Genomic DNA, 25,819 nt, shown 5'->3' with positions numbered 1-25,819 from the left:
ACGCCGAGCAGAAGTCTGGGAGCGATATTGTAATCTGTCATTGTCAGCCCGGGAAAAAAAAAAAGAAAAAGGAAAAAAAAGAAAGAAAGAAAGAAAGAAGGGAAATGGCTGCGGAGATAGATGGAAGGTATTCGTCGTGACCATGAACTGTTGTAGACAGGTGACTTAAACTCTATAATCTGCCTGAATCCATGAAAGGACATTTTTTTTCCTGCCTGCTCGGTGCTCCAGTCGGTGTGTCGGGGGCTAAGCCCGGGCTTAAAGGGATAGTTCACCCAAAATTGAAATTTCTATATGATTGCTTCTCTGAGTTACGGGGGTTCTCGGCGTAGCAGTGCATGTCCATATAACGGTTGCAAATGGATACCAACTGTCTTCGTAACAAAAAGACACACCAAAAAACATCCAGATACCTCCATGCTGCTCGTATGTAATGCCTGTCTTGTATTGAAGCACTGAAATGTGAAATTGTTCCGAAGAAAATTAAATAAGTCTATATTTCAAGGTTGTTTTGTAGCGGAAGCTTCTCGAAGCTCCTCTTCCCGGTTCGTCCAAATTTGACGAACCGGGAAGAGGAGCTTCCGCTACAAAACAAGCTTGAAATATAGACTTATTTAATTTTTTTCGGGACAATTTCGCATTTCGGGGCTTCAATACTGAGCACTGGATGTTGCACCAAAGACACACTGTAATGTTGGATTTATGTTGTGAATGGAGTTAGGAGGTAGTTTGTGTTTTTTTCCTTTAAATGTGACGTTTGAGGGTAACATTTATGTTATTTGGATGTTTTTTGGTGTGTCTTTTTGTTAGGAAGACAGTTGGTATCCATTTTCAACCGTCATATGGACATGCAGTGCTACTCCGAGACCCCCTGTAACTCAGAGAAGCCACGGAGGACTCTGAAACTTCTCCCAGCCCTTAGTCCACATGAGGGGGAGGAGATTGAAGAAAGTAGTTGAAGAAATTTCAATTTTGGGTGAACTATCCCTTTAAACCCTTTGGCCGGTGGCCTGTCCAACGTCTGAACACCTGATCCTGATCGTGGCATCAAACCGCAGCAGCTTCTGTTCTGCTGGCAGCACGGGAGCTAATTACTACCGCCGCTGTGCAGAATCAATTCTCTCTGCTTTGTAAAAAAAAAAGAACAATGAGCAAGAAACAACACGTCGCCATTGTGTCGGGGAAAAACAAAGATATTTTTTTTGGTTAAATGAGAACAGGGATTCTCTCTAACGGCCTCTTCCCCCCCCCGGGCGCCGAGCATCAGCCGACGATTATCCCACCGTCTCAGTGGTAAACAACCTCCGTCAGGCCTTTTTACACCGACCGACGTGGCGGATTCAACCTTTTTTTTTTCTTTTTCTCTCTCTCTTGGTGGTAATTAGAGGTGTGATGGGATTCCTCAGGAGAACTGAATGGCCTTTTAGAAAGCAGTAATCCCTTCCTTATAAACTTATTAGCCATGGACCAGTGAGCTGCTGCTGCCGGTCGCCTGCAGCTCAGGAGCCTCCTCGCTCTTCTCCTCTACACTAGACTTCTATCTTTAGACCCAAGAAGGAGAAGAAACAACAAGGACCGGAGGTATTTATAGAAAACACACGGCCGCCATTCATCCTGACATCACCACGCCTCATTTCACTCAGCTCTAATTAGCAGCTTGACGACTTCTCCTTCAGCTCTTGCTCTCTAATGTTTCCAGAGATCACTCCAAACGTCCTCTTCTTCATTTTGCTGCCCTTTTTTTTTTGCTTTTACCATCGTCCCACTCAATATTCCTCTCTCTCTCTCTCTCTCTTTCTCCGCTGCCCTTGCCGTTCCCACCTCCTTCCGCTAGACGCTGAAGCACGATCAATATTTTTTGTCATAATTCACCAGAGAGAGAGAGTCACCTCTGGGAACCACATTAAAATTCTTTCGCTCTGTGCAATAAAAAGTCCCCGCGTCCAAACTTCCCTTCCTGGCTGGCTCGGAAATAATAATGAAAAAAGAAAAGGATCGGGGGCCGTTAGCTAGAATACTAAAGAGACGCAATGATGTCACCTCAGTCAGTCAGTCAGTCAGTCTACACGTCTACAGTTTGTATCTTGGAGCTGCTTATATCCTTTCTTATACCAGCTGTAGTAAATGTTTTCCAGACGTGACTGCATGGGAGCTGTGTTAGCGCCGTTAGCATCTGAGCTAAGTGGAAAACACAGTGTGTGTCTGCAGAGAGAGAGACCGACAGCTGCACATCTCTCTTCCCTCCATCTACCGTCGTCAGCAAAATCCCTACGAGTCTGTCGGCCATTTGTAAAAAGCCACCTTCCCTTCACCTCTCCCCCTCCTCCTCCCTCCCTCACTCATCCACCATTTCTTTTTTCTTACCCCGCAGCCATTCCTCCATCCCACGCTCATTACCTTACGCCCATTAATCCCATTAAGTAGCCATTAAACAAGTGCTGATAACACCAAATGAACGTCAAGCTCCGACAGCTAATAACCACAGTCCCACTTCGCCACGTTCAACCCCGGCAAGGAGGAAGGGGAGGAGGAGGAGGAGAGAGGAGGAGGAGGAGGAGGGAGGAGGTGTAGTAACAAGTACTCCAGCTGTGAACAGAGAGAGAGATGAAGAGGAAGAGGAGGAAGAGGAGGAGGAGAGGAAGCCAAACAAACATGTAAATATACGGCCCAACACTGTATATTTACTCGTGTCAAAGTGTTGCAGTCGTGCCGTTTCACACTCATCGTCACTGGGATGAAGAGCAGAGGGGAAAGGAGGCGACGCGGATAGAATCGCAAAAGAAACTGCACCTCCATCTCATCTATCCATCATCTATCCATCCCTGACAGTTCATCTCACCCAACTTTATTTAATTGCACTATAGCCTACATCCTGTTTTTTTTGTGTGTGTGTGTATTATGCTGCGTTCACACTAAAAAATGTTGGGTTATTTCTGTAACCCAATTTCTGAGTTATTGGTGTTGGGTTAAATTTTGGGGTTATTTTTCCAGTGTAGTGTAACCCATTTTCAGGGTTATAGGCTATGAATTTAACCCAATTCCTGGGTTGATCAAGTAATTGGGTTATTTTTCAGTGAAACAGTTGAATATTCAACCCAAAAGTTGGGTCAAAAAGAATAACCCCAAACTGTTGGGTTAAAATAACCCAAAAAAGGGGTTCGTCCTTATCTGAACCAGCAGTTGGGTTAAAACTAACAACGAGGAGTTTCTCCGTCGGCAGAACGAAAAATTCCTCGACAATAAAAAAGTCTCATATTAATGTGGATGAATCTCCGTTACCACTTGTTAATGGTCCATTTTAGATAAATCTATGGTTTTGTCTCTATGGTTATTTTGTTATTATTAGTGGTGGTGGAAATGCTGGGCGAGCCGACCAGCGTTTCTTTACTTTCGGTTTCGTGGCGAGTCATGAGAATAACGCCGCCGAATCTCCGTTTATGGTGGGAACTACGACGGTATGTGATCGTCTTCCAACCTCTGACTTTAATTCTTGATGAATGAAAACATGAGTCTGTCTTGCGCCGGTCAAAGAATTTCACGGTGCGGAGGCTCATAAATGTAGTGTGGAAACACTTCGCTTTTACAAAACTCCTCGTTGTCCCTGTTAAAAGGGTTTTCTATGGAGTTTTTCCTCAGTGGATGTGAGGGACTAAGGGCAGAGGATGTTGTTATGATGGGATGTAAAGCCCTTTAAGACAAACTGGTGGTAAAATCGGGCTATAATAATAAAATTGCCTTGCCTTGCACTGTCCTCCCTAAATAAATAAAATAAATAAATGAATAAAAACCCCGACGCCAACTGACGGCGGGACGCGGTCAGGGTCTGTTCAGCGCTTCCTGTTGAAGGTAGAGCGGCGAGGAGGGGGGGGCATGGGGGGGTAACGAGGGGGAGGTTAAGTGTTGGTGGCGATAGATAGATAGATGGCCGACTCGCTGCAGCAGCTTCAAATCAGAAGCTCGCTCGCAGCCGCCATCGTCCTCGCTGCCGCTCAGCGTGAGTGATGAGGAGGGACAAGGTTATGGCGGCGAGGTCGCAGCTGGAGTGTGTGTTATTCATCACACACACACACACCTTCCCCTCTCTAGAGCTGCTATCTCTGTCTCACGCTCATACACACGTATTTATTATCAGAGCGCTGCCATGTTGTTGGCCGGTGGATCACAGAAGCGGCTGCTCGCTGCTCGCTCTCCGCCCGGAACGCCGCCGCCACGGCCGCTGGCCCACCTGGTTATCCGGGTCAAAGGAATCCAATTTGTTTCACGAATCAGTGGAATCGGTAAACAAGGCTGGAATACAGAGGAGGGAGGCCGAGGGAGGGAGGGAGGGAGGGAGGGAGGGAGAGGAGAGGAGATGCATGGGCCGATCGCCGTATTAATGACCTTGTCTTTCATCCATGCGAGAGGGGAAAACGGTCATTTAAGGGAAAAGGGCCGGACAGTCCGAGAGAGAGAGAGAGAGAGGACTGGACGGGAAAATGAAAATGGAAAAGAAAAAGGGCTAAAAGGCAGAAGCAATTAATGTCAGAATGAATGAGTGCATGGATCACAATTAAAGCAAAGGACACACACACGATTGGAAAAAGAACGATTACAATGCAGAAAGCAATAAAAAAAAAAAAAGAGGAATGTGACAGACAGAAGAGAAGAGAGGAAGATCTGCAGCTAGGAGGACGGCGAGGAAATTAAAGAGTCGGAAAAACAGGTGCACACACACACACACAAGGGAGGGAAGATTGATTGAAAAACAAAGTAGAGGAGAAAGAAGAACGAGGGAGGAAAAAAGATGGGATTCAGGAAATGAATCCAAACACGGTGTGAAAAAAAAAAGATGAATGAAAGAAGAGAGGAGAGGAGTCAAGTGAGGGAAGAGAGGAGGGGAGGAAACACTAATAAAGGGAGGAGAGAGCGGGATGAGGGAACGAGAGAAGGGATGAACTCATGGATTATAAATGGCTCGTCCTAAATGTGTCAGGAGCGTTCGCTCTCCTCCCTCTCCGATGGAGGAACCTGCTAAATCAATCGGAAGCTTTTTGCCCACTCGCCGGACCCACGCTCCCGATCAGTCTAATTTCCTCTCATGCCGGCACATTCGTAGCTCCAGGCGAAAATTCCTCTGCTCTTCCCTCCACTGAGTCGCTCCTCCCTCCCACTGCTGCTGCTGCACGGCTAAATTAGCAAGACTGGTGCTAATTTGATGAGAGGTGTGCGTGTGTAAGTGTAAGTGCAAGTGTGTTAACTATGTAGGCGGAAGAGAGATGAGCAGTCATCTTGCATTTACAAAAAGAATTAAGGAAGAAAGAAAGAAAGAAAGAAAGAAAGAAAGAAAGAAAGAAAGAAAGAAAGAAAGAAAGAAAGAAGAAGACAAAGGAAACAGATAAAAAGCTGCGTTCTTTTGCCGTTGCCATTTAGCCTAGTAGCCGCTAACATTCCGCATTCCATTGCCCCCGGTTACCGACAGACCAAAAAATGAAAAAGAAAAAAAACATTCCAACATTCCGGAAGGAAGGGTTAGGGTTCTAGAATTTCAGTCTCCGGCATTCCGTGTTCTAGACCCTCCACCAAGCCCCGCCCACTCTGGCTTCCCGTGACATGTCGAGTCGTTGCCCGTGGCGACGACGGAGGTTCATAAACACAGTTGTTGTTTTTTTGGTGTCGTCTGATTGGTTGGTTGAGAATCCACACAAACACACGTTTCCACCTCTTGTTAATTCAGAGGGAATGGAGGTGACAACACCGGTTCACCAGCGATGCTAGCTTCTAGCTGCTAGCTGCTAACTGCTAGCTGCTAGCTGTACTCAGCCGCTAGCAGCTGTGTTTATCATCATCATGTCGTTGAGCTAGCCAGATCACTCGCCAGCGTTTCTTTGTTTGTTTGTTTTTTAAGCAGAAAGAGTGCTTGACGGGCTAGCTAGCAGCTAGCACCACCGCTTTGTTGTTAATGCATTCTGGGAGAAATTAGCACTTATGCTGCATTTGAGGAAACTCAGAACTCTGAGTCTCCCAGTTGAAAACATCAAAGCATTCAAGACGCAGCACGCCAGAATAGCCACAAACATGTCGGACCGGGACAAACTCTGCAGTCAAAGTGGTTCATGTAGCTAAGACATTAAAACACTACAAACGATACAAAACTATTTTCAAAAAGAACGTTTTAATTCGGCCTGTACGCTGTCAGCAAAATGTCTGATGACGATATGACTTATGATAAACCAGCAGATATTCAGGTTGTTGCATATTAAACACAACACGCTGTAGTTCACACACCAGGCCTGTGGTGGCGCTGTAACGCTGCCACACAAATACACCACAAACAGACAAGAAGAAGTGGAAAGCTTGCGACGCTGTAAAAAAACTCCAAACATCGAAAGTCGACGAAACACGAGAAGTCGGAACAAATATTGAAACCGCGTGAACCTTGTCCAACCTTGTGTTGTTGCTACGTTATGTTACGTTACGTTGCAGCTAGCAGTGTAGTTCAGGTTGCAGGTATTTGCACCTTTTGCGATGTGTTTATCGTACATTGATTGATCGTGCAGCCCAAGTTTTTAATGTATTTTAGCATTTAAATGCATTTTTATCGATGTTTTGCCGTTGACGGTGACGTGGTTCTGCACCGGTGCAGAATGTTGTGTTGACGTTGGACAACTGATCCTTAGAAGTCGGGGTAGATTTTGGTTCTCCGACTTTCCCAGAGTGGGAGGAGCTCCGACTTGAGGTTGCGTTCAATTGCACTTTTTCAAGTAGGCGTAGGTCGGAACGATCCGAGTTCCGAGTTGTCTCGAATGCAGCATAACAAAGGACATGAGATATTCCTTTTAGCTGATTATGTAGCAGGCCAGTTAGCTCACTAGCTCAATCGCTAAGTCCTACTTACTCACTAGTTTATTATGTTGCTAGCCAACTGGTTTTAGCGCCAACATTTTTTTTTTTTTTTTGCTCAGTCAGTTCTGAATTAACAAGATCAAATGGTGATTGTGAACTGGAGTGTTCCCTGAACGTCTCACCAGTCGTTGTGTTCGGGGGACTAAAGGATTAATGTTAAAGACGCTAATCAACGTTAGATTAGCTCCGCCCCCTCCCTCATGTCGTGACACTGCACTGTTCTCTTCCTTTCATTAAGGAGCAAGAGCTGTCAAGCTGTTTATTCCATGAGTGTGATTAATGCAGTGGCGTCATTAGCTGGTAGGGGACACACACACACACTCTCTCTCACACACACACACACTCTCACACTCACACGGACACACAAAGAAAAGGAAAACTGCATGAATGAGCAAGTGTGCGAGCTCACGCTATGCGGCTGTGTGTCCCTGACAGCCATGACAGAGTCTGAAACTCTAACAACGGCTCTGACACAATTAGCTGAGCAGGTTACATAAAGACGAGCTGCTCCTCCTCCTCCAACAACGATACTTTGGTTTTTAAAGGGATAGTTCACCCAAAAATGACATTTCTCACTCATTATCTCCTCCCCCTCATGTGGACTAAGGGCTGGGAGAAGTTTCAGAGTCCTCCGTGGCTTCTCTGAGTTAAAGGGAGTTACGGTTGAGAATGGATACCAACTGTCTTCGTAACAAAAAGACACACCAAAAAACATCCAAATACCTCCATGCTGCTCGTATGTAATGTCCGTCTTGTATTGAAGCTCCGAAATGCGAAATTGTCCCAAAAAGAATTCTCTTCTCTCTTCGAAGAGGATCTTCGAGAAGCTTCCGCTACAAAACATGCTTGAAATATAGACTTATTTAATTTTTTTCGGAACAATTTCTCATGTCGGGGCTTCAATACAAGACGGACATTACATACGAGCAGCATGGAGGTATTTGTATGTTTTTTGGTGTGTCTTTTTGTTACGAAGACAGTTGGTATCCATTTGCAACCGTCATATGGACATGCACTGCTACGCCGAGACCCCCTGTAACTCAGAGAAGCCACGGAGGACTCTGAAACTTCTCCCAGCCCTTAGTCCACATGACGGGGAGGAGATAATGAGTGAAATTTCAATTTTGGGTGAACTATCCCTTTAAGAAACGTCCAAAGGACTCTGTGTTCTGTGTTCAGGAGGTTTGGTATTATCATTACTATAATTCCCGGCAGGTCTAACACACTGCCAGAGAGCACTTTCTGCATTTAACTTTTTGTTTTATTGCAGCACATTAGAGGAACGGGAAGGAAACATAAGAGCCATAAATTCAGATAAGTGTCATGTTGGCCTGTTTAAATCCTGATCTGTAAAGGTCAATGCAGTGTAGACTCAGTAAATCAGACCGGCTGCTGCCAACCAACCACCGGCGGAGCAGAAATCAAATTTAGAGGAAAAAAAAAAAAAATAGAAAATAGAAAATGGACTGGAGACGAACGAAGCCTCACAAAAAAAAAAAACAGCGAGCAGATTCTTGGCAGGTCGGGAAGGACGAGCGGAGTTCAGCCGTTCTGCAGCCGCGGCAGCTTTAATAACACACACTTAGTCACGGTGAAAACTCTCTATCTCATGAGCTGAGATACCCCACTCACTTAGAGATCTCCATAGAATGGCTTACACCATCATGGGCTCAGCAAAAAAGAGAAAACACCACCAGCTCCACGGCAGCCAATCAGAAACAGGAGCTGCTGCTGCACATTCACTCTGCTCACCTGTGTGTCCGGTGTACAAAATATTACACATGTAGATAGAAATATACATATATATAGATATATAATTATAGGATTTACTGGTGTTACTGGTCCCAATGATGGAGGCTAACAGGTCTTTCACAGGTTTTCCAGAATCAGAGCAGCGCTGCACCACAGTGTTCAGCAACCCAAAACGTAATAACGGACAATAACGTCATCATTTTGGCCTTTTTTAAATGTTATAAAGCCAATGAAGTAATACAATCTTTGAGCCAATAATGTAATAACTTTGTTTTTTTTTGGTTCTTACGTTATTGGCAAAGTGTTACAAAGAAAAGTTTGACTTTTTGATTGTGATAACCGGAGCTGATACTGTAATAATGTGTAAAATAATATTTGGCCTCTGTTAGGATAGTTTATGAACCTTTTACCAAACTTGTATTATTGGTTGTTTGTTTGTTATCTGTTTCTGTTTCTTGCTGCTTGCTGCAAAACAAATTGCCCCCAGGGGATAATAAAGATATCTTTGACTTAATATAATACATTTTCTTTTATATGTTGGTTTTATGGTTTATCTCCTATGAACCTGCACGCAAAACAAATCCTTATTTCATTCTTTTATTCCTTTGGTCATGAGGCTGATCAATGCAGAAAATGCAACAACAAGCAAAACCCACTGATCCTGGTTCTTTTTCTACTGTGAGTCACCGGTCGGTGCTGACGTTGTTGTGTGGATGATGAAGCTGTTTGTACACTGTTCATCTATTGTTGTTGTCTTTTTATTAAGGGCTGACTGGAGAAATGAAGTCGCCCTTTTGGGATTAATAAACTCTTCTGACTCTGACTCTGAATATACATGTATCACTATACAGTATGTTTATTATTTTTTATTTTCAGGGTAGAAGACAACGTCACAGTTGTGAAACATTTGTGCGTTGTGTGAATGTGATTTGCTTGGCTTTTTCTCTGTGTTTGCAAACAGAGAGTATAGTCAGTTATCAACAACCTGGTTGTAACACATTCACATCTTCTAGTCTGGAAATAAAACTAAATAAAGTGAAACAAGAGGCTTCAAGGGCTCAGAGCTTCATTCATCTCTAAGGCTGCTGCTGCAAACCAGCAATAGACAATGCACCGGTCACTTTGTAGAAGTTTTACATTTGCATCCGTCTGTACTTTTTAGGTAAATTAAAATCGTGCATACTTTGCCAGGTTTTTAATTCCATACCCCCTTGTAATACTTCCTTTTTATAAATGTAGAAATTGTGCATATTCTGCCACTTTAGCACAAACTCCTGTTATTAGGCCGGTTATACCCACTGTTTGTCTTACGGCTTTCTTTTATCTTTTTTTTCATTTATTTATTTATTGAACAGGGACAGTGCACATCAATCAACATGACAGTTTTACCATCAGTGTAAATGTGAGTTTAGCCACAGTGGCTAATGTTCATCTGTTGATAAAAGTTAACATCATCAGCAGCACAACAGTCTGTATGGATACAATACAGAATAGAATGTATATAGAACAGTCTGATTTGCTTTGAGTCACATCTAAAGTTTATGTTTATGTTTTCACAACTGTCTGTTTCTGTCTTATGTGTTTGGGTATTATGGGATGCATATGAATCGCCCTTTGGAGACAATAAAGATTTATTACTACTACTAAATTATTACAGTTATTACATTTCCAATTTTTTTTAATACTAGGCCACTAACGTAATAACCAATAATAAGTAAAAAAAGAAAAAGTTATTACAGCATTTCAAACATGTTATTACATTATTGGCCTTATTACATTTAAGATGACCAAAATTATTACGTTATTGGCTGTAATTACGTTTAAGATGACCAAAATTATTACGTTATTGGCCTTATTACATTTAAGATGACCAAAATTATTACATTATTGGCCGTAATTACATTTAAGATGACCAAAATTATTACATTATTGGCCGTAATTACACTTAAGATGACCAAAATTATTACGTTATTGGCCTTATTACAATTAAGATGACCAAAATTATTACGTTATTGGCCGTAATTACGTTTAAGATGACCAAAATTATTACGTTATTGGCCTTATTACATTTAAGATGACCAAAATTATTACATTATTGGCAGTAATTACATTAAAGATGACCAAAATTATTACGTTATTGGCCTTATCACATTTAAGATGACCAAAATTATTACATTATTGGCCTTATTACATTTAAGATGACCAAAATTATTACATTATTGGCAGTAATTACATTAAAGATGACCAAAATTATTACGTTATTGGCCTTATTACATTTAAGATGACCAAAATTATTACATTATTGGCCGTAATTACATTTAAGATGACCAAAATTATTACATTATTGGCCGTAATTACATTTAAGATGACCAAAATTATTACGTTATTGGCCTTATTACATTTAAGATGACCAAAATTATTACATTATTGGCCGTAATTACGTCTTGTGTTGCTATGAGGAGAAAACGTGCATCAAGATCACCAACTGGAAATCAACCAATCAGAGTCCGTCTGCTCTGGTTATGATTAAACTCTTCTTCCTCTGTTTATTATTCTTTGACAGAATATTAAATAAACTTTATAGTCCAGATCTGGAGGTGTGAGGTCGACAGTTCAGAACTCCTGCAGCCTCTTTTTATTTTATTTTTTTTTTTTAAATAAATGTGAAGTGCATCATTATAATCGTTGTTGTATGTGATCACATGACCACGGCAGCAACATTTTGAACACTCCGAACACACACTGACCTGATGGAGTCAATAGAGATTATTCACATCCATTCTGGAAGCCTTACGTCATTAACATGCAACAAGGCTCCGGAGGAACATTTCACCCAGATCGATCGGTTTGATCGGTTTGATCGGCTCACATCAGGACGCTGCTCTGATGTCTCCATCTGCTCCAATTACTGCTTTATCTTTCTTTTTCTTTTTTTCTTTGTTTTGTAACTTGCTGTTTTATTCATAGACTGTAATGACTGTGGAGGGTTGCCCCAGTTCTCTAATGTCCAACTTATTAATGCACAGATTGATACAGAAAACCTCTGACATGTGTCTTTATGAGGGCTTCCATTCAGGGAGAGGTCGCTAAGTATTATATTATCATCATCATCATCATCATCATCATCATCACCATCATCATCAGTAAGTCGTGTGTAGCAGACGCTGGTGGCAGAGGAGGCACATTACCTTGACCACCGAAACAAGCACTCAGGATCGTGTGGATACCAAGGAATGTAGCCAACTAGCACCGTGACGGTTTAACTGAGTCATTACTCTATAGAGTGCCGAAGCGGAAGCAGGAAGTAACGTCACCATGGGACCTCAACTCGGAAAAAGTCTCCATGTAAATTCAACATGTAAACAATTCAATCGGATCACGAAATAAAACTTTGACTCCCGTTCATTTACTTGGAGACTTTTCCCGAGTTGAGGTCCCATGGCGACCGTTACTTCCTGCTTCTGCTTCGGCTCTCTATTCACAGTCTGGGGCGTCAGGGGGAGGGGCTTCATAGGGCAGGGGGGCGGGGCTTCAAGGGGGGCAGGGCGGGGAGGGGAGGGGGAGGGGGGAGGTTATGTAACACCTGAGAGATAAGACTAAGTCTGAGTTCTATAATCGTGTTGAGCGCAGGGTGAATTACCTTTGTTGAAAACTGCAAAGGGGCAAATGAAAGAGATTGAGAGGTTGAGGTCATCATTTGTTCAGTTACAACACACAGCAACAGATTGATTGATCTTTTTTACCAATAATTACGTACGTATGAATGAATGAATGTGATTTCTCGGTAACACTTTACTTGAATAGGTATTCATAAGATTGACTGTCACTGTCATAACCATGACATAACAGCTGTCATAAACATCAATGAATACTTATGACAGCTGTGGTTAAGTGTCATTCGGTAAGTTTTGTCACTGTTAATGCAAAGTTGACATTATTTGAGATGTTTTTGTTCTGACAACTTGACATAAAGACAATTTAAACTGTCATAGCAGACCTAATTGCCTCTAACTTTAAAAATTATGTCAAGTTCTCAGAACAAGGACATCTCAAACAATGTCAACTTTGCATCAAAAGTGTCAAAACTTACCGAATGACACTTAACCACAGCTGTCATAAGTATTCATTGATGTTTATGACAGTTGTTATGTCATGGTTATGACAGTTTTATGTCAATCTTATGAATACCTATTCAAGTAAAGTGTTACCGATTTTTCTTCGTCTTTGAAACAAATGAATACAAACCTTCACAGGAGAAAATCTCGGCTAACGCCCCTTTTCTTTTTCTTTTGTTTTTTTTTTTAAGGAAAAAGGTTATTTAGAGGAAAAGCAGACAATAGTATTCCTGAGGTGTGGCTACATTCCCGTCTTATCCGACTGAGTCTTGGTGGCGACTCCTACCTTTAAAGTTCGGTCGGATTCGGGCGTCGTAACCCGACACTTTGCCCATGAGCTTGTCCAGGAACTCGGACGGCGGCATCGGCGAGGCGGCTTTCCTCGCCGCAGCCTCCTTCGAAGCCGCCAAGCTGGAAGACAGAGAGAGGGAGAGGAGAGGGAGCGTCAGAGAGGAAGAACGCTGAGCTCTGATTGGACCGTGAGATCAAACTGTCGCCATTACACATCAAAGATTCATTTAAAAGTCGCCACACACTGGAGATGTTTCCATCAAAGCTCCATTCATCACTCAGAAAGCAGTCAGCCAATCAGAAGAGAGGCTCAGAGACTCATATATTTGTAAATAAATTATCTTTTTTTTTTTTCATATATGTTTTTTATTTCCAATAAATGAACACAAAGAATACAACAACAAAAAAATACATCCTGAAACAATATCGATGATAGGGTGACTCATACAGTTTCTTTCTTTCTTTCTTTCTTTCTTTCTTTCTTTCTTTCTTTCTTTCTTTCTTTCTTTCGTTCTTTCTTTCTTTCTTCCATATATATATATATATACTGTATATATATATATATATATGGGTTGAAAAATTTAAATCAATAATAAAAAAAGAAAATGAAAAAGCAGCTTCACTGACATTAGTTGGTATTTGCACATAAATTATTATCTTGTCATCAAAAAGTCCTTTCTCAGTGTTGTTTCTGTTGTTTTATAGAAGGAGAACACTGTTCAGATGTGTGATGTGTCACTAAAGCAAAAAATATTAACGTCAAAGTCACTGTTCTGCTCGACATGTGTAATTCTTTCCACAAAAAGTTTGTTTTCTCAGTGTTTTGGTCCCAAACTGGTGGTTTTGGCGAAACCAGCCTATGTTCTACTGCTGTTTACTAAAGAATGGAAAAAGGTAGAAACAAACTTTTTTTCCTAATGAAAGAAGAGAGTGTACTCTTTCTCTGGGTAGTTTCGGTGTTTACATAGTCATACAACACAATATTCTGTGGGTCTTTAAAGATCGGTCAAAATGCTCTGAAAACAGCTGGCAGCCAATGAGTTAACTGATCTCCATCCTAAAACCTCTGAGCCAATGAAACTGCTGCTGTTGCTTCACAGCAGTGGTGTAGTCTATGTGATACTCAGGTATAAACAACAACAACAACAACAACCAGTGGTGTAGTCTATGTGATACTCAGGTATACTCAGGATAAATACTTCAGTATAGCCAGTACAACAAAACTATCTAACTAAAGTAAATGTCAATGGTTCTCAAAGTGGGGGGGTTGACAGGGTTCAAGGGGCTCCACTACTTTTTCTGGACCTTTTACCACTTTTTCCTAGAATTATTTTTGAGAATACCAGTTTCTTCTCAATTTTTCTGTTCTACTTTTTACTATTTTATAAAGACATTTTACACCTTTTTGTATTATTGTTTGACCCCCGTATTTTTTTTTATTTTTTTTAGAAATTTTACCACATTTTTCTAGAATTCTTGAGTAATTTTACCAGTTTCTCCTCATTTCATCCTCTTTTTACTACTTACTATATACTATTTTTTACTTTTACCACTTTTTTTTAATATTATTATTGTTTTTAAACTTTACCTTTTCCTAGAATTTCTTTGAGAAACTTTACCACTTTTTAAAATTTTTTAAAACTTTTCTTTTTTAATATTACCACTTTTTCTGAGAAATTTTACAATTTGTCTACAAAAAAAAGCAAAATTTTACCACTTTTTTCTAAAAATTTGAGAGACTTTGTTCCAGAAATTTCTCTATAATCTTTCTAAAAATGTAGCTACGCCTAATTTAATGTACATTGATAGTTAGTGTATTTCTGGTGTTTTGTCCAATGGGGGTCCGTGGTCTAGTTTGTGTCAGTTTTGGGTCCTTGATATAAAACAGTTAGAGAAGCAGCGTCTATGTGATACAAGTATGAACAGTTTACCACCTAGAAAGCAGTTTACCCACTACAACACATCAGACTACACCACTGGTTGCTAGGTGACAGCAGTAACATTAGACTACACCGCTGCTTCTATGTGTAGCCTATGATATTGTTTTGTTTTTATTTAATGTGTTTATTTGTTTTTGTGCTGATTGTGTCCAGTTGTTGTTGTTCCTGAATGTCAAGGTGCCAAAGTGTTTTAAACCACTGGACAATAAAGTCTTCTTATGTTATCTTATCTTAACTTATCTTATCTTTAAAAGTTTTCTGTTGAACAAAGATGAGATTTTAAGTTCTGAATAAGACTCAGTGACAAAGAGGAATTAAAAGTAAAGTAAAAGTAAAATAAGCAATTCAGAAATCTCTTTAAAAAACTGTTTTAAAAAATCAGATTTGTTCAAATGTATATTCTGTATTCATGTTGGTTTGATGTCTTTTTTTTATTAACCAAAGTGAAACTGATGCTGAAAATGTCAAATGGTGAAACTACAAAACAATAATCAATATTAAATATGTGATTCAGCTACACTGTATTTGGGTGAACTTAAAATATATAGCTATACATTCTTCTGAAAACATTAAATTGAAATAAGACATTTTTTTTTTATTTCTATATTCAAACTTGTATTTTGTCAACACTGAGCAGAACATATCCGCAAAACAAAAAGCTTTTCTTCTAAATAAATGTGACGTATTTTGTAAAATGCAGGAGGATTTCCCAGCATGCACTGGGGCCTGATTTATTATCCCCGTCCACTGGCAGCGCTTTCATCTGGTTTTTATCTAATTTGATTAAAAAGTGAATAATTAAAAGTGAACTTTTACAGTGCGTTCTGACCCACACACACACACACACACACACACACACACACACACACACACACACACACACACACACACACACACACACACACACACACTCCTCCTAAAGTAATGCTCTAATTCACTTAGCCAGCGTGTGTGTGTGTGTGTGTGTGTGTGTGTGTGTGTGTGTGTGTGTGTGTGTGTGCTGCTGCTGCTGAGAGACACATTGATTTTACCATAAGACTCTCTGGTATTTGCACAGTTGACTTCTTTACCTTATTAAGCCCATCATGCTCATTAGACGCTCTGCAGGACGGAGAGAGCTGCAGCCAACACACACACAAAGAGACACACACACACACACACACACACACACACACACAAAGAGACACACACACACACACACACACACACACACACACACACACACACACACACACACACACACACACAACCACTGCAGCACTAACGGTCAATAACACACACAGAGAGCTATAGTATCACACCGTACATTCACATTAATAAATGAAAAAGAGAGAAGAGGCAGTAATTGATCCCCGAACGCCTCCTCTTCCTCCTCCTCCTCCTCCTCCTCCTCCTCCTCCTCCTCCTCCTCTATCTGAGCTGTTGTGTGTTACAGTAATGTGTCGATAGTGTCGATGTTCAATCAGATCGATACACACCTTTAACTTTAACGAGCCGACGACTGACTGACTGACTGTGAGTTTCTTCTCTTCTCTTCTCCTCTACTGAAACTGAACCTCATGTTTTCCCTTGAAAAAGCCACAAACTAGGTGTGTAATGGTAACACAACAAGTCACGGTTCGGTACAACAGTACAGTAATTGAATGTAAAACTAAAATAAAAACCATCTTCTGTTATAAAAGTTAAAAAAAGAATAGACCGTTACACCCCGACCACACACTGTCTGGATTCCATCAGACTTCCCTCACACCTCAACAACTCGTAGAAACGTCCTGGTTTTACACCAACATCCTGATTAATCGATTTAAAATCGTAATCGCGATTATTTGGAATTGTAAAAATCGATTTTTTGAAATCGTAAAAATGTATTTTTTACTCTAATTAGGGTAATTATGGTAAGCCGCCGTTCATGAATCTGGGCTGCGCTTGTCGGCATTTTGCTAAGACCAGCGAGGATTTCGTTGCCAAAAAGACCAACGGCCCTTTTCCACTACACAGTTACAGCTCTCACGGTCCATTAGGTCCATTTAAAAAGACACAAACAGCACACAAAATAGTTTGTCATTTAACAAAAAAATCGTAATCGTAATCAGAAATCGATTTTTCAGAGAAGAAAATCGAGATTTTATTTTTGGGCAAAATGGAACAGCCCTAGCGTGGACAGTAACACATGTTGCTGCTGCCTCGAGACTGAATCCTGTTTCCTGTCCTCACACAGACATCGTTTCCTTTGTTTCCTGACGAGCCTTGAGCTCAGCAGCTTCACTCTACATGACTATGACGATGTACTGAGGAGCAGCCGGTGGCGTCTGAACTCACTGTTCTTCTTAAATCCCCAGTCTGTAACTTATTTGTCTTTTTATGATCAAAAATCAAACCTGTCTTTCATAAATCCGTATTTGACTGAAGGTGAATCACAGCTGCTACAAATGAAAGCTTTCTGGTTCCTTAGAATGAGTTGTTACAAGTCGTTACAAATACAGAAGTGGGCGGCGCACCGAACCGAGGCGGCCATGTTGCATCGCCATTTTTTACCTTAACATTACATGCAGCGTCTGTTGTCTGTCTGACGTCTGCCCGATTTCACGTGAATGCAACATCAAGAATACGTTCAGATATGCAACCGCTGAAATGCGTCCTACTTCATCCTTTACCCAATAAAACTTTATTTCTGTTTTTTTTTCAATTTTTTTATACGCGAGTGCTGGTTTCCATTATTTTTTGTGACACATTTTTTACAATTATTAAACCTTGTTTTGTTTTTATTTATTATATTGCTTATAATTTACTATATTGTGTTTTTATAACTGCGCAGCACTTTGGTCGACTGAGGTTGTTTTAAATTTAAATGTGCTCTATGAATAAACTGTGACTTGACTTGACTTCACTGTGCACTCAGGCATGTTTGTGTTAATGTGTTGTAGTTGTGTCTGTTTTTAAAACTCGTCTTCAAACCCATTTTTATTCCTCGGCTTTCCAACCCAGCAGGAAATTCTGCTGCTGTTCTAGTGTTTTATAGTTTTAACATTGTTATTGTTTAATGTTTTATGTCTTATGTTCTATTCTTATTTATGTGCAGCACGTTGTTTCAGCTGTGGCTGCTCTATAAATAAAGTTGAGTTGAGTTTTTCTTTGATATTAATAATAAATTCCCCAAATAATGAAATCATCTCCAGATTAACAAAAATTATTGTTTTACCCCAGAGGCTCTTCAACCTGCAAAATCTTTGGTTGATTAGACAATTCCTTTTTTTTTTTTTTTTCGTTTCCACATTTATGTTTATAATAAAAACTAAATAAAAATAATATTTGAATAGTTTGTATTCATGATTATCATTCAGTCGACAGACACTGTTGATACAGGCTTTGGTGTCGGTTAACACATGTTTATAAAAGACACATGTTTAAAATAAAAACATGAATATATGAATCTGTCTATTATTTGTTTATACATGGCACTGGGCCCAGTTTAATATAATAAACAGTTTTATATATATATATACAGGAGATCCCTGCTCCATCTGTCTCCAACACTGATGCACATTTTCGACATTAAAGCAGAAGTGAGTGATATATTTGTGTTAATATAAGTCTTAAATAGTTATATCTTCCGACAGCAATCACTTCTATAGAGTGTTTGGTCTGAAACACGGGTCTGTCAGTCACTCTGCTCTGCTCTGAGCCGAAGAGAAAACATTTATCGTATCCTACAGTTTTTATCCAATGAGGAGAGAGAACGGCATGCAGGGCTGTGTGTGCAGCCAAGGAACGCCGTGAATGTGGTGACGTAGCGACGAGGACTGTTATGGTGCGTTCAAGGAAACTCGTATTTTTCCGACCGTGAAGTGGTACCAGTTCGATCTGGTACGAGTTCACCGGTCGGAAGTTACGAGTGGCCGTTATAGTGACTTTCACCGGTAAAACAGGTCGGAAAAACACGAGTGGGTTGCCTGGAACGCTACAAAGTCGTAAGTTGTGACTTGAAGCTGTAATTTACGATTTCAAAAGCCTGCCTGGAACGCAGCATTAGCGAAAACGACCGAATCACTCACTTCTGCTTTAAAGGAATTCTTAATTCAATTTTCCAAGTCTACAATCTATAACCATAAATTATAAAAGTACAGCAACTATAAATAATGTTTTTAAACAAAACCAAATGGCTGAAAACATGTCGTCATCTGTGTGTTTCCTCCTGTGAAGCTGCTGCTCATCCACCAGGTGAATGACATCATCATCACCTTTACATCCAAACACACAGAGCAAAACCCTAACACTGTAAAAACACTGTAAAAAAATAAATATTCACATTTCTCTCATTATTCACCACTTCATTCATTCATGATCCTCACACACAGATTCCTGCTTCTAGGGGTCTGAGTCTCTCCTCTTTACTTCCTCGTTTCACCGGTGGCAAAAGAAAAACAGCAGATTTCCTGGTTGCACACACTGCAAAAACTCTAAATCTTTCCAAGAATATTTGTCTAATTTCTTGTCAAAATGTCTAATTTCTAGTCAAAACTAAACTCTTTCCACTTAAAATAAGACTCATCACCTAAAAATGAACTTGTTTTTAGATCATTTTCACTTGTTTCAAACTAATTTTCACTTGAAATAAGTAGAAAAATCTGCCAGTGAAAGCAAGTTTTTTTTTGTGTTTGTAATAAGAAAGAAAAACTTGCTCCACTATCAGATTTTTCTACTTATTTCAAGTGAAAATCTGCTTGAAAGAAGTAAAAAGTGTCTAAAAACAAGCTGCTTTTAATGTGATGAGTCTTATTTTAAGTAGAATGAGATTTATTTTGACTAGAAATAAGACAAATATTCTTGGTAAGATTTTGAGTTTTTGCAGTGCACATCTCATTGTGTTGTATGCATCATGTGTGTGTGTGTGTGTGTGTGTGTGTGTGTGTGTGTGTGTGTGTGTGTGTGTGTGTGTGTGTGTGTGTGTGTGCTGCTGCAGTGAGACTCAGTGGAAGCTGAAGTGACAGAGACTCTGTCCGGAGCGAGGACTCGACTGACCTCGACTCTACAACGGACTCTGCTATCCTAGCGCCGTTTGTGTTTGATTGCATCATTTGTCGCTGCAGCGCCCAAAGGAAGAGGAAGAGGAGGAAGATCAACACGCTGCTGCACTGACCCAGTTCAAACCAAACAGGAAGAAGCTCTGATGGTCCGATCATTGATCATCATCATCATCAATTAAAGAGGAACTAAGCAGGATTTGTAGCTTAACTCTGCTACGTTTTACAATAATTAATTAAACAGCTTTGGAGTAATTGTGATGGTTTAAAAGGATAGTTCACCCGAAATTAAAATTTCATACAGCGGGGGGCTCCGTGCAGCACTGCATGTCCATATGACGGTTGAGAACGGAGCTCACTTTTCTTCGTAACAAAAAGACACACCAAAAAACATCCAAATACCTCCATGCTGCTCGTCTGTAATGTCCCTCTTGTATTGAAGCCCCGACATGAGAAATTGTTCAGAAATTTTTTAAAAAAATCATTCATTCCATCTGCAGTCACAGCCCTCAACCGTACACTGCAAAAACTCAAAATCTTTCCAAGAATATTTGTCTTATTTCTTGTCAAAATGTCTCATTTCTAGTCAAAACTAATCTCTTTCCACTTAAAATAAGACTCATCACCTAAAAATTAACTTGTTTTTAGATCATTTTCACTTGTTTCAAACTAATTTTCACTTGAAATAAGTAGAAAAATCTGCCAGTCAAAGCAAGTTTTTTGTGCTTGTAATAAGAAAGAAAAACTTGCTCCACTATCAGATTTTTCTACTTATTTCAAGTGAAAATCTGTTTGAAAGAAGTAAAAAGTGTCTAAAAACAAGCTGCTTTTTATGTGATGAGTCTTATTTTAAGTAGAATGAGATTTGTTTTGACTAGAAATAAGCAGGCTTGGGGAGTAACGGACTACATGTAACGGCGTTACGTAATCAGGATACAAAAAAAGGGTAACTGTAGTCCGTTACAAGTACAGAAAAAAAATCCGTAATCAGATTACCGGTACATTTGATAAAAACGGAGATTACTTGACAGATTACTTCACTTTAAAAATCAACTACAGGCCGTAGAAGCCACTCGCCGTCTCGTTGTAGTTTCAGAGGTGAGGCACACAGACAGAGCTGCTCTGCCTCTTCTGCCCGTACGGTGTGTGTGGCTGAGGCTCCGCTGCCTCTTAACGTAACTCTACTGAGTGTGAGCGGCACGTAAGTTCACGTTGCTTTCGTGAATTGTAAACACACGACGGCCCCTCGGTTTTAGCTTCCAGCAGTTTAGCGGCTGATTCAACCGCAGTGATGGATAACTGTACCGGAGCTCAACAACTTCATGAGCTTCATTTGGGGAATAAACGGCAGCTTTTACCTGACGGAGACCGACGCCTGAGCTACGGTAGCTAACAGCTAACAGGTTACAGACTTTCTCTCTCTCTCCCTCTCTTTCTTACACACACACACACACACACACGCGCGCGCACACACACACACACAGCCCAGGTTGTCTGTCACATCTGTTGTAAACCTTGTAATACTAGCTTGTTGAGTACAGTTAACATTATTGTTGCTTTGGTTTGAGTGTGTATTAACCGTATTAACTCGTGGTTTGTGCCGCGGCTGTCACTAATGTTGATAAAGTGATGATTTACAATCGAGAGTTTATCCGTTGTGTTTTATTTTTAAATTTAGCGGATGCTCGGTGCGTTTCATTTCCTGTTTCCTCTGCGTGGATTGATGCGTGATGGCTGCGTGACTGAATTTGCATGTTTGGTATTAAAGTAATCCAAAAGTAACTAAATGTAATCCGTTACATTACTTTAATTTTGTGGTAATTAGAGTAAGTTACTAATTACATTTTCTAACAGGTAACTTGTAATTGTACTGGAATACATTTTTAAAGTAACCCTCCCAACCCTGGAAATAAGACAAATATTTTGGGTAAGATATTTGAGTTTTTGCAGTGTAAGAACCTGGGAACTATTTTAATTTGTGGAAAAGGAGCAGAATATGTCTCCTTTTTTTGAGAGAAAATGAAAAATGTCAAGTTTTCCATCTACTGCTGAATTTCGAGGGGAGGTTTATGAATTTCTTAACCCGTTATTTGGTTTTATAGGATTGTGCATCAGTCATATTTTTATATTCCACCATGTAAGACTCAGACATCCCATTCCCAGAGCTGGAACATGAAGGAAAAGTTTGTGTAAATCCACAGGAAAGAGAAAATTAGGGAGATGAAAAATAGATTTCAACCGAGTCTGAGCCGAAAAACTTCCCGCGGAGCGAGGAGGAGACAGAGGACGTTCCCGTCGAGCTGCTCCGTGTGTTTATGAGGAATAATTCATCCGGGTGCTGCTGGAACATTTTCACTTTGCAGCACTCAGACGTCCAGTGAAGCAGCAGCAGCAGCAGCCGCTTCTCGCTGCTTCTCGCTGCTCGCCGCCGCCATCAAGACTCAAGACGCCGCCGAGTATCAATGATTGAACGAAGACACAGAGTTACTTCCTGAGAGAAAGTCGAGTCGCTGCTGAACATGAACTTTTCATCGGTTTCACTCACTGCAAAAACTCAAATATCTTACCAGGAATATATTTGTCTTATTTCTAGTCAAAACTAATCTCATCATACTTAAAATAAGACTCATCACATTAAAAAAGAAGTTTATTTTTAGACACTTTTTTAGTCCTTTCAAGCATTTTTTTTTATTTGAAATAAGGAGAAAAATCTGATAGTGGAGCAAGTTTTTCTTTCTTATTACAAGCACAAAACAGCTCATTGGTTCCTATTGGAACACACTGCAAAAACTCAAAATCTTACCAAGAATATTTGTCTTATTTCTAGTCAAAATTTAATTTCTAGTCAAAACAAATCTCATTCTACTTAAAATAAGACTCATCACATAAAAAGCAGCTTGTTTTTAGACACTTTTTACTTCTTTCAAGCAGATTTTCACCTGAAATAAGTAGAAAAATCTGACAGAGGAGCAAGTTTTTCTTTCTTATTACAAACACAAAAAACTTGCTTTCACTGGCAGATTTTTCTATTTATTTCAAGTGAAAATTAGTTTGAAACAAGTGAAAATGATCTAAAAACAAGTTAATTTTTAGGTGATGAGTCTTATTTTAAGTGGAAAGAGATTAGTTTTGACTAGAATTTTTTTTTTTTTTTTTAACTTTTTTTTTAAGTGCAAAGTTTCAGTGTCATACAAAGACAAACATGACATATGAAACAAACAAGTCAGAACATTCAGGACACCAAGGGAAAGCAATCATTTTGTCTCAGGAAGAAAATAAACACACTACAACATTACTTCATGTATTGAGAAATGAGACATTTTGACAAGAAATAAGACAAATATTCTTGGAAAGATGTAGAGTTTTTGCAGTGTAGCTCTGAGACTCTGGTACAGCTTCACATGAGGAGAGAGAAACTAACTCCTGACCTTCGTCGACCTTCAGTCACAAGCTCAGAGGTTTCCCAGCATGCATCTGGATGAGAGCATCACAGAGAGGACGAGACTCAATGATTATTTAAACTTCTCATGAGTGGGAGGAGGAGGAGGAGAAGAGAGGAAGAGGAGGAGGAGGAGGAAGAGGAAGAGGAAGAGGAAGAGGAGAGGAGGAGGAGAAACCGCCACCACATTAATCTCTGATAGGAATCAGACGATTCAGTCGATTGAGTTTAAATCTTCAACTCCTGATGTAAAACTCACAAACTGTGACGTTCAATATGGAAACAGAGAGAAGAGGAGGAGTAGGAGGAGGAGGAGGAGGAGGAGGAGGAGCAGTGCATGGTAAACAGGTTCATTAAGGAGGGGAGGAGGAGGAAGAAGAGAAGGAGGAGGAGGAGAGAGGAGGAGAGAGGAGGAGAGAGAAGAGGGGAAAAGAGGAGGAGGAGGGAAGAGGAGGAGGAGGAAGAAGAGAAGGAGGAGGTGAGAGGAACCAGGTGGATTGTTTATGAAGTTAACGAGCTCTGGCCTGAGAATCAGACATTACCACGACAACTCGAGGTGGTTACCACGGCGATAGGGGCCCCCCAGGCTGAGACAGACAGAAACGTGGAGAAAAAGAGCCATTTTCTGCCTCTGCATCGGCCTCACATTTAGGCTTAGGGTGACAAAACGGTAACTCCTATCAGAACAAAACACAGATCAACGTTGCTCTAAGGACTTACTGAAAATGTTGGTACGATTTGGTGTTTCTACAGTAAATATTTTGGCGACGCTGGCAGTTTTAAAACATCAGGCCGTTCTGCTTCTCTCAGAAAATATTTGTATTGGACTCAATGAGGAGCAGAGACAGACGTGGCCGCACTTAGAGGCTGATGATTCAAATTCTGTAAGTCTCTCTGATATTTTGAGCACATGATGAGAAACAGAACAAGTTTGTCTACAAATTTTTGAAAGAATCATGTGTGTAGAGTGTAAATTGTGGCCGGGCCGAGTTTGGAAAGAGAAAAAATCTGGAGTTTTTCTGGCATCTCTCCCACTCTAACCGATGATGTCACGCACTCTGACACGAACATTCCGTGCAATACACACCCATTATAATCTCATAATTTCTCAAAAATGATCATGGTCATTGATCAGGGATTGATCAAAAACTATATGACCTATCAAAACGTAATACGCCAGGGCACTGTCCCGGTGCGATGGCCCGTGGCCCTAACTAATGAGTCCAATATTTACTGGGAATCGATCGTCGTCTGGAGCTTCGTCTTGTTTCTAAACCATCATCACATCATCACACTGAACATTAAAGAGACATTCCGCCCCTTTTCTACAAACTGAGGCCGTTTACACTGAAACCAGCTGAACAGAAAACGCAAAAGTAGCATTAGTTCTCACTTTTTATTCCACGTTTAGACGAGTGATTTTGGGGGAAAATCTGCGTGTATGCTGTGACGTAAAGGTTTGTTGTTATTGTCCTGTACTGGTAGCCTGCCAAGCCAGACTATCCCTTTAACATGTCTAGTGTGTCAACGAGCGGTAGACCTCGGCTCAATCCAGGGGGCGGGATGAAGGCTGTCTTTCAAACTGCCTCTGCACCAATAGGGTAGCGCTACGACCAATCAGAGCAAAGAGCAGGATGACGTTAGCCTGACAAGCCAATTAAAATGTATGTCGTCATGGCGTTAAGCCGCCCAACGACTCTCTAAACAGATAGAGCGCTGTGATTGGTCAACACAAACGGTGTTCCAGACTCAAAAAGTTCCTATGGCTCGTTTCTAGACCCACCTACGGAGCAAAGAGATTTGCTGCCGCTAGGGGGCAGATAGATTTATAGGCTACTGTACTGGTGGATGCATGTCAAACATTTATCTGACTTTGTTTTTTTCCTCATGCAGGATTTTTTTTTTTTTTTTTTTTTTTTTACCTGCCTTTTTTTTCACCTAACTTTTTTTTTTTTTCACTGGACTTTTTTTTTCTTTTTCTCATGCCGGATTTATTATTATTATTTTTTCAATTCAAAAACTAGTTTGATCTGGGGCGGTGCGTGGCGCAGTGGTTAAAGCGGCCGCCCATGTAGAGGCTGTAGAGGCTACAGTCCTCAACGCAAGCGTCCCCGGTTCGAGTCCCGCGTCGGGCAGACCTTTGCTGCATGTCATTCCCCCTCTCTCTGCCTCCCCCTTTCCTGTCTATCTCACTGTGCTATCAAATAAAGGGAAAAAAGCAAAAAAAAAACTTTAAAAAAAACAAAACAACTAGTTTGATCGTTGTCAGACGACTGAGGGACCAGCTGGTAAAACCTGAAAATTATTGTTTTATTTTGTCAGTTCTCACATTCTGAGGCCGGAAGGTTAGAGAGCCTTTAAAAAGTGACGTTTGGATAA

General features: G+C 40.5%; 1 protein-coding gene across 4 annotated transcripts in view; it reads right to left on the bottom strand.

Annotated features, from left to right (window-relative positions):
• glra1 (glycine receptor, alpha 1) overlaps positions 1-25,819 on the bottom strand; it is a gene marked incomplete at both ends in the record, with an annotated part of 156,060 nt that overhangs the window by 92,188 nt on the left and 38,053 nt on the right. For 2 of the 4 annotated variants that reach the window (XM_083980420.1, XM_083980422.1), the window contains one exon: positions 13,036-13,160. In XM_083980420.1, coding sequence (XP_083836546.1) covers positions 13,036-13,160 — 125 coding nt within the window. Of the gene's footprint in view, positions 1-12,274; positions 12,287-13,029; positions 13,161-25,819 lie in introns of all 4 variants that reach the window. The other 2 variants (XM_083980421.1, XM_083980419.1) reach the window with 2 other exon arrangements.

Source organism: Trachurus trachurus (genome assembly GCF_905171665.1).
Source record: "Trachurus trachurus genome assembly, chromosome: 10".
Taxonomy (NCBI): Eukaryota; Metazoa; Chordata; class Actinopteri; order Carangiformes; family Carangidae; genus Trachurus; species Trachurus trachurus.
Note: the sequence above shows the minus strand (reverse complement) of the source record. Positions and strands in the feature narration are given on the sequence as shown.